Below are 14,205 nucleotides of genomic sequence, written 5' to 3'. Positions count from 1 at the left end.
TGGTGGTGGTACCTCTGCGCCCCATAGCCCCATGCATTCTCTCCACAGCATCTAAAGATGATTGATGTGCATGCGGTTTACAACACTGACAGGATGATCTATATTGTTCTTTGATTGACTCCCATTTGACTCCCTTTTGGCCTGTGAGCCGTTGAGGTTATCTGTAGCCTGGCAAAGACATTATTCTAGATATGATTGTAGCTTCCTCTTCTCCAGACCACTGACATATTGGCTTCTGAATGGTTTCACGCTAAATCTTTTCTCACTGCTGTGATTGTATGCTGGCACACACACAACACAATCTACGCCCACGCGTAGATACACACACAGGCAGACAAACACACATTCCTGTGTGTTAAGTCCCCCTTTACAAAGCGGGTCTGCCACTGCCACACTGTAAGTCCTCACTCTCACACTCTTCATACCGGTGTTTTTGTTGTTGTTGTTAGTTTGTTGGGGAATGTAAATACCTGTGGCATCGGTAAACAGAAACAGATCTCTCATTTCAGACTCGTTAATAATAGGCCCCATCTGAAATGTATTCGCTCAGTGATATAGTATCCTGTAGTGACGGATGTCAACAGAAGAGGGCTGTTCCAGCCAGGCAGGATGGGGAATGACGTGGGGTTTGCTGCTCTTGGAAAATCACCCTGTCTCCATTGTGTTCTGCTGAGGGGAGGGAGTAGGGGGGTTAAAGAGAGAGATGGGGAGAGAGAGAGAGAAGAGGGAGAGAGTAGAGGGAGCGAGCGGGAGATGGGGACAGAGAGGAGAGAGAGAGTGGGGAAGAACGAGTAGTCCCCCAGTAGCTTCTGTCACTGGCCTATAAACTAACTGCACATCACCCCCTGTTTCAATGGTGCAGGCCATTACACCAGTCATCCTCTCCAGAGATGATTCAACAGAGTGAAAAGGAGTTTTCTCTTATACACATTTATAATCGTACAGTTATTTATCGATTACTTCTGTATTTCTTTCTGTAATCATGTCAAGTTTTAGCGTCAGGATCACGGGAGATATTTTCTACTTTAGAGTATATATTCTTCTTGTGGAATGGGAATCGTAGATAAAGAAAGAGACAGAGAGAGAGAGAGAGAGAGAGAGAGAGAGAGAGAGAGAGAGAGAGAGAGAGAGAGAGAGAGAGAGAGAGAAATGTAGTGTGTGCATGCTTGACTGTAACCCACTGGGCACAGACCTCAGTTCAACATCTAGTTTTTATTTACATTTGGTTGTGAACTAAGTGTGAATCCAACATGAAATCAACAATATAGTGAGGGAAAAAAGTATTTGATCCCCTGCTGATTTTGTACGTTTGCCCACTGACAAAGAAATTATCAGTCTATAATTTGAATGGTAGGTTTATTTGAACAGTGAGAGACAGAATAACAACAAAAAAATCCCCAAAAACACATATCAAAAATGTTAGACATTAATTTGCATTTCAATGAGGGAAATAAGTATTTGACCCCTCTGCAAAACATGACTTGGTACTTGGTGGCAAAACCCTTCTTGGCAATCACAGAGGTCGGACGTTTCTTGTAGTTGGCCACCAGGTTTGCACACATCTCAGGAGGGATTTTGTCCCACTCCTCTTTGCAGATCTTCTCCAAGTCATAAAGGTTTCGAGGCTGATGTTTGGCAACTCAAACCTTCAGCTCCCTCCACAGATTTTCTATGGGATTAAGATCTGGATACTGGCTAGGCCACTCCAGGACCGTAATGTGCTTCTTATTGAGCCACTCCTTTGTTGCCTTGGCCGTGTATTTTGGGTCATTGTCATGCTGGAATACCCATCCACGACCCATTTTCAATGCCCTGGCTGAGGGAAGGAGGTTCTCACCCAAGATTTGACGGTACATGGCCCCGTCAAACGTCCCTTTGATGCGGTGAAGTTGTCCTGTCCCCTTAGCAGAAAAACACCCCCAAAGCATAATTTTTCCACCTCCATGTTTGATGGTGGGGATGGTGTTCTTGGGGTCATAGGCAGCATTCCTCCTCCTCCAAACACGGCGAGTTGAGTTGATGCCAAAGAGCTCCATTTTGGTCTCATCTGACCACAACACTTTCACCCAGTTGTCCTCTGAATCATTCAGATGTTCATTGGCAAACTTCAGACGGGCATGTATATGTGCTGCAGGCACGCTCAACACCTGCTTAGATCCAGGGATATTCAGTCAGACACGCACAGGGCAGACTCACAAGAAGGCTGACAGACATACTGAGAGTGAGAGGGGAAAATGTGAGGGTGAAGCAAGAAGCATGCAATCTCTGGTTAGATTCCCTGGCAGTTTCTCCCAAATGCCCCTGTACTTCACACGCAGACCGAACATACTTGCTTCTGACTGGGCTGAAGCTGTTATTAACTGAATCGATAGAAGTCTAAGAAAGAAAAACACGGCTCAGAGTGGAGGAGTGTATTTCTCTCATTTTCCCACTGAGCACCTGTAGAGCAGAGAATTACCACGCTGAGGTTGAATGGGTTTGCTTTTAAGGATCGTTCAGAAGCGGTGAGCGTTCAGTGTCCCATTGCTGGCTTATGAACCGTGGAGGATATAAACCTCAATTAGTCCCTTGACTGCCCAGACTGACCTCTTTCTCTCATACTACAATTTTAAGTTCTCATCTCGACATTAACATGGATAGAAGGTGGAAGCTAAGCCGACCCTGTCTACTGCCATACCTCACTAAGAGGTAAGACCTTAGCTAGTCAGGGGAGTCCAGGTTAAAACTCGGAGGTGATATGAGATTGCAAAGCTGCACTCTTTAAAAGGTTAGTTTATATCTCTTCAGATGGGGTAAATTGTGATTCTCTCTGTTAGGTATTATGAATCCCTCATGTCAAATCCGCTCACACGTTCCTCGAGTCAGATAAGGTCAGTTGTTAACGCTCCAGGTGAGCGGCGATGTCACGTATGTTTTAATTGAATCAGTAAGATTTAATGTATTTAGGAGAAAGAGCGGGACTCCCTCTCTGCTAAGACGTTCATGTGGCGAACTCCCCGAGGGATGGCAAGCATTAAATCTACAGGTGATGAAGTCGTATAGGCCATAATCAGGTGAAACCGCCAGCTATGATTAACCAATGACGGCTCAGATAGGTTTTTGTTTGTATGTGTGTGTGTGTGCGCTTGCGTTCATGTGTGTGTCTGTCTGTGTCTGTTAGTTAGCATGTGTGCGCATGGTTGCTGTGATGTGTGTAGGAAGAAGTTGGAACAGATATCCTGGGATCCCTATAGATGTTATAGTGTTATAGTATCTAGGATGGCTGGATGGATCAGAACCTCCAGATGTAGGAAGGTTGTCTGTCTGCACACTAGGTAAATCAAAAAAGAGGTTGACGTGAGGAGAGGACTTGCCAAGCCAACCCACCCCCTTCCCTTTAACCCTAGCCCAGGTAAGTAAGTCCATGAGTCACCCTAACTTGACCCTTTTGCCTCTCAGTCTACCAATCATAGTAGGTGGGAGAAGATTTAAAACAGTGTAGACTCAGAGCAGATTCCAGGTCAGTGGACTGGGAGTGAATCAGATCTGAGACTTACAGTAAATATAAGTCTGACCTTGTAGGTCAGCTGCGAGATCTCAGCAGGAGTGTTGGAGACAGGAGACAGGAGGAGTTTCTCTGCACTGCTTGAGCCTTTTGTGGATTCAGTGTCCATCCGTCTGAGTTTTAGCTGCGCTGTGCTGTGACTCCCGGAAGTTCCTCATGGCAAGGTCTTCGCTGTATATCCAACATTGCGAGGCAGATTGAGACAGTATCCCTGCTGGCATTGGGATGGGTCGCTCCAGGAGTATATTGTAAAGTTCAAAGGCTCCCTTTTGTAAATGCATGAAAGAGATTGTGAAGAACAAGAGCTCATACCTCTTCACCGGGATGGAAAGAGCAACGGTCCAGTCGAAGGCCAAGCGCCAGGCTCTCTGCACACACACGCACACACACACACACACACACACACACACACACACACACACACGCACGCACACGCACACACACATGCACACACACGCACGCACACACACACACACACACACACACACACACACACACACACACACACACACACACACACACACACACTCACATACACTCAAACGATAAGGTACCTCTCAAAGCCTCATGTCTATGATAGATAGGGTCTAATAAAACTTGCACTGAGGTATGCCTTTTTGGAAGCAGGGAATGTGGTTTTCTATATAAAACGTGGATTCCAAAATCCCACTTTACAACTGACAGGGAACAGGTGATTTAAAGAGGCAGAATACAAATGCTGATGTCATAAATCCCATTATATGCAGGTGTACGGCCAAATTCTCACTCAGGTGGCTGTAATCTCGCAAAGTATGATAGCTTCAATATGTCAATGCTTTTTCCGCCATATTCAAAAAGGGGAGATCTCAATCCATGTGCATTAGCCACCGTTGCCTCATGCCTTTCCAATTCGGCATCAATCAGACCGGGCGTATCTGATGGCCATCGTTATTTTAGCATGAAACTTTAAGTCAATGAGGCATGCTGAACTTTTTAAATCCGACTCCTTTCATATCTCCACCATGCAGACGTGTGTTTCACTCACTCTCTCACTCAGATATTTGTAGACGTTGTGATTGGTTGGGCTTGGTTGGGCTTGCGCTTTATTGCAGCTTTACATGTAAAGAAACACATATCGCATTACCATAGCATGCAGAAGGAGATTAAAGCCCCCTGTTTAATTTGTCTATCAAATATATCATTGAAATCTTGGTACCGCTGCTTTACTTTGTACTGTTAGTAGTCGAGGAACTGGGGGAGGACACAGCGAAGACGATCAAGTGACTCATTTCAGTCCATCAATGATGAGCTCACAGGAGAGCAGCCCTAACCATGTAAACACCTCACCGGCCTCGTCCCCGGAGACGGGCCCCAGCGAACACACCCACCGCCCCCAGGGCCTTAGAGGAAGTGAGAGGAGGAGAGGAACGGGCGGCGGCGGCGGCATCTCACAGAGAAGTAAGATAGGGAGGAGAGGCAGCAGTAGCAACACACCATGGAAGATCAAAGAGAAAGTGCCTTGCCAAAACAAGCAAATCAGTGTCGGTCGGTTTTCAGTTAAAAAAAAAAGCTGTTGTTTTTAGATTGGCTGTGTAATTTTGGGGTGGCTGGCTATTGTTTTTTCAGCCTGTTTCGGTCTGCGAGGCGGCGGTTGCAGCCCTCTGGCTACTGCCTGGTGTTTTCCGTCTGGCCTGAGCACAGAGCAGATGCTCGCTAGCTCTCTAGGGGTCCACCCGTTTAGCCTGGCAACGAGCGGGGTTCATCTGACTTCGGAGACCAATAAAGCAAGCTGTCTGAGATGAGGAGCACATCGGAGACTCACGTAGGAAGACACAGGTGGAGATGAGATGAGAGCAGCACTTCACTTTATCTCGCTGTCTCCCCACTCCTTGCTCTCCACCGTGGAGCAATACTCGGAGGTCCTGCAAGCAGTAGCAGCCATCAGAGGAAAGTATTCCTGGAGATCCAAGGACTCCCTCTCTCCGCCAGCGTGGCTCAGCCTCTGTTAACCATTACTCCTCTCCCCCCCCTTACCATTAGTGTGCACCTTGGCAGTGGAGGAAGCGCATTGGCCGAGGCCCAGGGCACACAGCAACGTCTGCGCAGCGCCCAGCTGCTGCCGGAAGGGTTGTAAAACTCGAGCAGAGACCCTCACAGTCGACTCCAGCTTCAACACCCCCCCCCCCCGCGCTCTCCGCTCTCTCACTCTCTCTCTCTCTCTCTCCAACACACTTTAACTTTTTCTTTCGTCTCCTCCGGTCAGTCGTGAGGCTGAGTGCTTCCACATGGGGAAAGGCAGGCTTCACACATTAGCAGAGTTGTGGGGATGATATATCCCCATCTGCACATATAATCACATCATTACACCCACAGGGCTTCCCAGGGTATCAGTCTCTGTTGTCTACCTGCTAGTCTGAGATGAATTTATGAAGTGTTCAATCACGGTGAAGAATTAGCTTAGTGTAATTTCTCTGTGTCCAACTGTGTTTATCTATAGGGATGAGTTTGTATATGCGTGTGCGTGTGCTGCGAGTGCATGTGTCTGTCTGTCTGTCTGTCTGTCTGTCTGTCTGTCTGTCTGTCTGTCTGTCTGTCTGTTTGTGCGTGCGTGCGTGCATGCGTGCATTGGTATGTGTGTACCTGTCTGCATGCTCTGACCCTTTCACAACACTGGTTCTGACAGATTCTTAGGAGAAGAGGAGTGAGTGACGTGCATCCAGCCTCTCCCTCTAGCTGTTGCGAACCTGCGTGGGAGGCTGCAAATTGTCCATTAAGCGTTTCTGCTGAAACCGAGAGCAGATTTGATATTGTAGGGAAACAAAAGTAATATGTAGCAGGAAATTCAATTGTCTCTCTTTAGCAGCTTCAAACTCCAGTTCAGCTTCCTCACCAAATCAATTTCACATACACGTTGAGTTCAAACGAGGTTGAGCATTTGTTTTGTGGATGTCCAAATGGCTGTACTCCCCTCTTCTGCCTATTACAGTATTTTGAAATAGAGAAGGGTAATGCATTTTGTTGCATTACGCTATTGTTCCTAAATCATCTGGATTTTCATGCCATGGTTTGCATGTGTGTCTGCATGCGTGCTCCTTTGTGTGTGCCTGTTTGTGTCTGTGTGCGTGCGTGCACTCACGGATGCTGTCTGTATGTGTTGGTGCGCTTGTGTGCCTGCATGCCGGTGTGTGTCCATGTCGATGTGAATGACCATTATGATTCAGATCAGCTTCTTCATATGCAGTAGGGAGCCAGAACACAATAGGTGGAAGCTTGTGCTTGGCTTTCTGACAAGGCATGATGGGGCACTCGAGGGCCCGGGAGAAGTGTAAGCAGAGGAAGAGTACGCCTATGTACAGCACCGAGGTTTCTAACCCTAACACCACTGGAGTTAATGTAGTTTATCCACCCTGTGAAAGTTAGCTATGCCTTCCTTCATGGGCAGCCGGAGACCGGAGAGAATAGAAACTCCCAAGCAGGATGCCTCTCTTACAACGCTTACAACTCAGAGTTCAAAGGGTATGTTTAGAAAGTTGAGCAGGAAGAAGGTGAAGTGAAGTCAGCGCTAGTGCCAGGTCATTGCCAGTCGTTGATTGGGTAAAGGGGGAATCGGGTTACGCTTGCAGGGACCACCGAGTGTTTTTGCGGCCCGGGAGGCTCTCCTCTCCGTCTCCTCTAACCGCATGGCTATCCTCTGTTCTCAGAGGATAGCCTGGATGTTATCGAACCCCGACGCCAACGCTATCTGCTAACCTCGGCTAACTCAATCCCCGCGCAGGTCAGGTTTGGCTGGGGGAGCTCGGGTGGCGCGTTCTCCTCGCCCAAATGAAGTCATAATGCTTCTGCCTGGATAACTAAATCAAAATAGGGCCAAATTGCTCCACTGCTGCTCCGATGGACTTCGCTGTTGGTCTCGGATCAGTCTTTATCAGAATTGAACATTGACAAGCTCGTTAACCTTTTGGGTGCCTACTGCCTTGGTGGCCATTTCAGGCACATTACGGTAGCTTAACCTAACAGCAGCCTGTAATCTAAACCTCTCGGTTCACTTGGTGCTGTGTTCTAATTTCATGTACAACTGACAAACATGGTTTAGTCAAAGCTTGAAATTTAATTATATGGCATTGCAGTCCCTCTGCTGTGCACTTTGGGCCCTTTCAGAGGTGCCTGGTAGCTCCTCCTTGAGATGAGGGAAGTCTTTTTAATGACTGTTTATGCCGACAGAGAGAGTACCTTGGAGAGCGCTCTATACACTTGTTCAGTAGGGCCACACCCCGGAGGGAAAGCTGCTTCTTCCCTGATGTACTGTAGCAGAGAGATTAGAAAGCCCAACCCAAGCCAATCCCATAGATACATCCATCTTTTGCCTGTCCATCCGTAGAAACATGGTTAGACGTGTACTCCCCACCGCACAAACACATAGAAAGTACTGCAGCAGGATAATTATAGAGGTGGGTAGGAGCGATGGCTGCTTCATTGACACACTATATTTCCATACTACCTTCTCTCCTTCTCCAAACATTAAGTACGTTTGCATGCACAGTAAATCATTTGAATATAAAATGGATTATGGCAGTAGGCTGATTATGGCAATAGTCATGCAAACACTTTGCTTACCTTCATCGGCGTACGGTCAAAATCGAATTAAGCACACGCCGATTAAAACACCTGGTTTTCTGAGTAATCTTTCAAATTATTAGGACACAGAAACAGCTTAATCAGGGTTCCAAACTGTGTATTTGATCTGCATGTGCCAGCAGCAGTAGCGCAAGCCTCCCTCTTTTGCGCGAGTGGAGTGAGTTTGGAAAAACTGAAAGTATGAATCTTAGAAGTTTAGTTTTCACAGAACTTTATGTGTCGGGAAACTCAGAATCAGAAAGGCTTCTCTGTGGTATAAAGGTTTATTTTGATTTGCCGATTTTCTACACTGTGCCCCTAAATTCAGATGTGTCCATGTAAATAGGATTATTAGGGAAATCGTTATTCTTGCAAAATGTGTCAATGTTTTAAACAAACTATTATATTAATCTGACTAGCCACAATAATCAGGTTATTGTGTGCATGTAACCATACTGATTGTAGGAGAAAATCAACATTTTCTCCCCTCTGAAAGAGGCGAGGAGTTGAGAAATCAAAAGATCACAATTGAGATTCAGCCCTCTGTCACTCTCACAACTTCCAAAATGAGCTGCTAAACAGGCTGACAGCTATGGCTGTGGTTTGGACGCGATTAGAGGTACTTAAGGTAATAAAGGATGCCGCTTTTTTGGGGGGGGCGAGGATTGTGTTGTTTTGCATGAGTGGAATATGTTCAGTTGAATTTTCCACTGTTTTTGTTTATTCAACAAAGGACTTCTCACACTTATAGCTTTCCATACATGACAAACCGGAACCGAAAAGGAAATAAGTTTCCGATGCTGTTGAGAAGCTTGTCAAGCAGGTTGGAATGACAATAGTAGTGTCATCATCAATCAGAGTTTGATCCAAAGGAGAGTCACACATTAACATCTGTCGTGGTTGCAATAATATTTTCAGAACCTAAATGAATATGACTTTATAAATAATGTAACTACATTTGATACTGACTGCCTATCTACCAGAGATTCACATTATCATACGCATGAAGTATCATCATGTTTCTATTTTGTCAGTTGGGCATATTTGATAGGGTCTTACTCAGTCTGTGAGGAGACATTGCAGTCTTGCACTAACTCACAAGGTTGTGTAACACCTTGAACTGCCTTGATTTATAGCAAAATTCCATTTCAAACACAATGTTCGCCCTCAAATAGGACTTCTCATCATTTTACTGTGTTTTCATGCTTGCCTCCTTCATATGAGAGCAAGTAAGGTGGATGTGGGGAGTGAAGTGAGTAAAGCACTGTCATCTGGGTTAGTGTTGCGTCATGGAAGAAGAATGCAATGAGAGGACCTAGGCTGACCTCTGACCCCGTTTCCCTTCTTTCCTCGCCTCAGAAGAATGTGTTTCTCCTCAAGGACTAGACAGGGTGGCCTAGGGTACAGTAATACAACTGGATCATGTCCATTAGGTACCACATGGAAGAAAACTGCCTGAAATAGGGAAGGACTACTTTTACTTGTCCAATGAGGAACATAGATTATTATTTGAAACCATTTCCATCACCATTTCCAAAGCTATTACCATGAACAAGATCCAGGGCTTGACGCCTTAGCCTTGATACTAGCCTACAACTTAGGACAGCCCATACCTAGTAACACGTGTATATAATTAGAGACAGACTTCATAATAGAGTGGACCTAGAATAATGCAATAAAGTTTCACATGACATCTTATGGGGATCTCTAAGCACAGGAAAAACACCAAACACGAATACAAACGAATTTGTCCCTGGTCAGTCAATTATTTTGAGGCCTACCGAAGAATTATTATTTTCCCCTTGAGATACAGATAACTGATGGCATTAGCTAGTTATAACTGTTTGTGATAGTTGTGTGGTGTAACAGTTGGCCACATCCTGTTACGGTGGCTTTCTGAAGGTCAACAGGGCTCAGATAGGAGGCTGTCAGGGGCAGTTCAGTTGAACTACCTGTACAGTTTTTATTTTTTTCGCTGTGCCTCGAAAGTGGAAAATATTAGTTGATAAAGCGTAGAAAAAAAACACTGTGGTTACTACGTGGGTGTTGAGATGTCAGTGTTTTTATCCTGACTGACAAGAAGAGAGGAAGCTACTGCTTTTCTCTCAGAGAAAAGGTACATTTGTGGCATACGCTGCTGAGGTGTTGGATTTTCCCTCCCTCGACAATTCTTCTCTGCCCCAAGCTATTTTCTTGTTTCTCTCACAACCATGGAATTGAAGACTGGCATTAAAGTTTGATCATTTAATTGTAACACGCTTGTGTGCCTTTTTTTTTTGTCCCGAGGAGGCGTAACTAAAAATAACCGCAACGTGTAAAAGCCTGTTTAGCCTTGAGCGGAATTACTGGTAAAAACAGCCAGCGAGCGGCTCAGGTTGACTTTTTCCAGTGGGAGTTGAAAGGGAGGTGAGGGAGGTGAGCCCCAACTCTGTGTGTGTGTGTGTGTGTGTGTGTGTGTGTGTGTGTGTGTGTGTGTGTGTGTGTGTGTGTGTGTGTGTGTGTGTGTGTGTGTGTGTGTGTGTGTGTGTGTGTGTGTGTGTGTGTGTGTGTGTGCGTGTGTGTGCGTGTGTGCGCACGTGTGCGTGCGTGTATACGTCCGTGCATTCATATTCAGAATTATTTCATTTTTTTTACCTCTACCAAGCTGTTTCAGTCGATCATAATTCAAACACTGAACTCATTTATCAGAACTCATATCCATAAACATTCATATTCATAGAAACACCAGGAAAATACAGTATTTAATCATGTAAACACTTCTACTGCCACAATAAATGAAAGGGTGCCCTCATTTGGTCCCCCCCTCCTCTCTCCCTGTGTGTAGGGTGGTGATGTCTGTGTCTGTGTGTTTGGGGGGGGGGGGGGGTTGCGATATCTGTGTGGGTAGGTTGTCTCCATTGTATGCCTGTTTGTCCAGTGGACCAGGAGCTGATAAAGTAGTCTGCCCAGTCTGCCCTGGTCTGTGGGTGCAGAGTGGATATGAGGAGGGTGCAGACTTCCTTTCCCGCCTCCAGTGATGTGGATCGTGACCTCACTGAGTTCCAGACTGAGTGGCCCTTCTCTCTTTCTCTGTCTCTCTCTCTGTCTTTCTATCTCTCTCTCTTTCTCTCTCTGTTCCTCTGCTTTACATTAGAGTGCCTTGAGGAGCCTCTTGTTTGCTCCCAGTCCTAGGGCCCGGGTCAGTCACTTCCCCCCCAATGTGCCAAAGCACACAGCAGATAAAGAGAGGGGACTTCTCTCCGTCTGCCTGACTGTGGGAAACACGCGGGCACAGGATCTAGAACAGGAAAGGCAAGAAAGAGAATAAGGGTGTGTGTGAGTGTGTAATTGTGTCTAAATCCCACAGTGGTGATTCACTGAAAATTCTTAAAGAAAAGCAATTTTATTGCTGTGTCAAAAGAGATTTAGAATGAGTTACATATTTTTCACTTTGCAATTGTGCTGCTATTGAGAAAGTGGAGATATTATTCTTACTTGAATCCGCAGAAATCACAGTGACAAACTTTTAACCACCAAATCTCATGCGGTACAGGTGCAGCCGCAGAAAATGGTGATGATGATGGTGATGATGATGGTGAAGATGACGAAGATGAATGTTGTGACAATGATGTTATAATGAGAAGTATATTTTGGATGGGTTTTCGAGTAACAATATCTCTCCTTTTGTCTCCACAGTCAATGAGATCATCCGAAACGACCTGTCCAGCATCTCAGTGCATCTCAGTACATAAACTCTCTGCAGATACAAAAAGGGACAGAGGCAAAGGGACCACAAACCAAAGCTCCTATATCCACATGAGGAACCCCTTAACAGAGAGCTTTCACATTACCACTTCCTCATTGCTACATTTCCCAGATGCCTGATTCGCTTGCCCCTCGTTACACTGCAGAACGATTGGCCGACTGGTGGTCATTGACAGGAAACTGCAAAGCTCCATATGAACGAATGTTATAGTATAACGTGAGATGGCCTTAGATATAATGGGAGGGACTGTGACAATTACTACACTTGCCTTAAATGACGACTCTTGCTCTTCCATGGACCAAACAGCTCAGTAAGACTGAATACTCGTTTCTTTACTGATGACCTCTTCTTTATGTGTGTTGGACTCTAATATACGGACAAGCCAATGGGTGTGTCATATGTTGGTCAGAGCGTCCTGGCAAACCACAGCAACCCAGGCGGTGCCTTACAACATCACTCACTGACTAGAATGCAATATCATTTCGATCACTTCAATCATTCGTTTACAGGGAAACTAAAAAATGTCTGGAAAATAAATAGAGATGTGTATAGGTTAGAATTGTGTATCAGTTTTTTTTAATTATGTCCTTGTCCATTTATACTGAATGTTGTGTATGATATTCTTTGTATAAACATGTATTTGAAATGTACTTTGCGTATGCCTTAAATCTATTATGCAGTTTTGCGGTTTAGCTCCTCGTTTTTTTTCTTCCAGTGTCTTCCTTTTTCTAATGATCCAATGTGCTCCACCTCGTTGCTAGCATCTGTCTTGACACCTAGTGCCTCTTCTATCCTTCCGCTCTGGCCTCCCTCTCCCTCTTCCCTTCTTTTTTGAAAATATTCAGAAATGCTTAGACCATCAGGAAAGAGCCTACTACACGTATCTTATTCACATACCTTATTCCCCTGTCCTGTATAATACAGCTAGAGAAGGGTTGAGCCGTCAGCTTGGCAATAATTGATTTCCGCATATGAAAGGATTTGACCTGATTATTGTTCAAGCTTCTTCTTTACTGTTAGAGACAGTGGCTCAGTAGGCTTCAGACAGTATGTAATGCACTTTACCATAGTAACGGCACAAGGTTTCTCCTCCGTCGTGACCAAATGTTATAGGATCTAGATTCATATACTTAGTATGATAGGACAGACAGCCCTTACTGAGCTACGGAGTCTCTTCTTATAAAGGATGACAGATCTGCAATCGTTTTCTATGTCGTCAAGTACAATGTCTTTCTTCAGCATGCGGAGAATACTAATGATATATATGATTTAGCTTTACTATACCGTTAAATAGCTTCATGAATACATGTGGACTATATGATAGCATGGCTCTATGTAACAGATTGATGTATTGTGCCTTATTCTCTATTGTCTCTCTGCTACAACATGATTGGAACTCTTAATCATTTTCTATCCAGGCACAAAGGTGAAACATATTTCCTCTTTAATATGAAATATTTATGGAAATTGAAATGGTGTTTTATGTACACTCAATGTGTTCTATAAAAAAAAAAATGAATGAATAAATGACATGATAATGACAATACTGACATGTGCATTGCTGTTATTAGGATTTTAATTTGATTTTAACGTTGAGCATTTTACACACACACACACACACACGCACACACATGCAGTGATACTCTAGCTGTTTCGTATTGCTGTCTTTACCAGATGGCATTGTCCATGAATCTATGCGTGTGCTATAAAAACCCTTTCCTTTTGGCACAAATCATCACCAGAAATCATATATGGTGTTTTATCCCTCCGACTGTCTGGAATGACATAACATTTTTAGATATCTAATTTACCCTCAACACTGAAACAGTATTTTCCATACAGCGATACAGAATCAATTACTTACGAAATGCGTCTCTCTAAGCACACTGAACTCGTTCTCTGCCTTATCCATCCATGCTCCATATGGCTATGCTTTAGTTTAAGACTTTCTCTATAACTCAACAGCTTTTGGTTTTCTTGTGTTATAGTATTTGACCATGGTAAACCTTGGATGGTTCTAACCTGTCCCCGTATGTCTAATAAAGCTTGAAATGGACACAGCAGGACCTTGACGTGTATGGGCCAAATTCAATTATCTTCCCATGGCTTTATGCAAACTCTGATGAATTCATTTCCTCTAAGGTCTCTTTTTTTCCCCAAGGTCTCTTACAAGGCACAATACAGTAGTCTACATATATGGCCTATTTATTAACAAAATGTTGAAATAGAATTCAAATATATGGACATTTTTGATTGGCAGTTATTTTTTTTTGGGGGGGGGGTGGAAATGCAACAAGGTATTTACATAAATGAACAGCAAATA

At 44.5% G+C, this 14,205-nt stretch overlaps 1 protein-coding gene across 2 annotated transcripts in view; it reads left to right on the top strand.

The window, feature by feature from the left end:
* The window catches only part of LOC106605067 (nuclear factor of activated T-cells, cytoplasmic 1), a 62,059-nt gene extending 48,631 nt beyond the window's left edge, over positions 1-13,428 (top strand). For both annotated transcript variants that reach the window (XM_045718333.1, XM_045718334.1), the window contains exon 10: positions 11,813-13,428. In XM_045718333.1, coding sequence (XP_045574289.1) covers positions 11,813-11,868 — 56 coding nt within the window. In that variant the 3' untranslated portion in view covers positions 11,869-13,428. The remainder of the gene's footprint in view (positions 1-11,812) is intronic.
* The last annotated feature ends 777 nt before the right edge of the window (positions 13,429-14,205 follow it).

Source organism: Salmo salar, chromosome ssa05, assembly GCF_905237065.1.
Source record: "Salmo salar chromosome ssa05, Ssal_v3.1, whole genome shotgun sequence".
Lineage (NCBI taxonomy): Eukaryota > Metazoa > Chordata > Actinopteri > Salmoniformes > Salmonidae > Salmo > Salmo salar.
The sequence above is the reverse complement of the archived record's forward strand: the minus strand, read 5'-3'. Positions and strand labels throughout refer to the sequence as shown.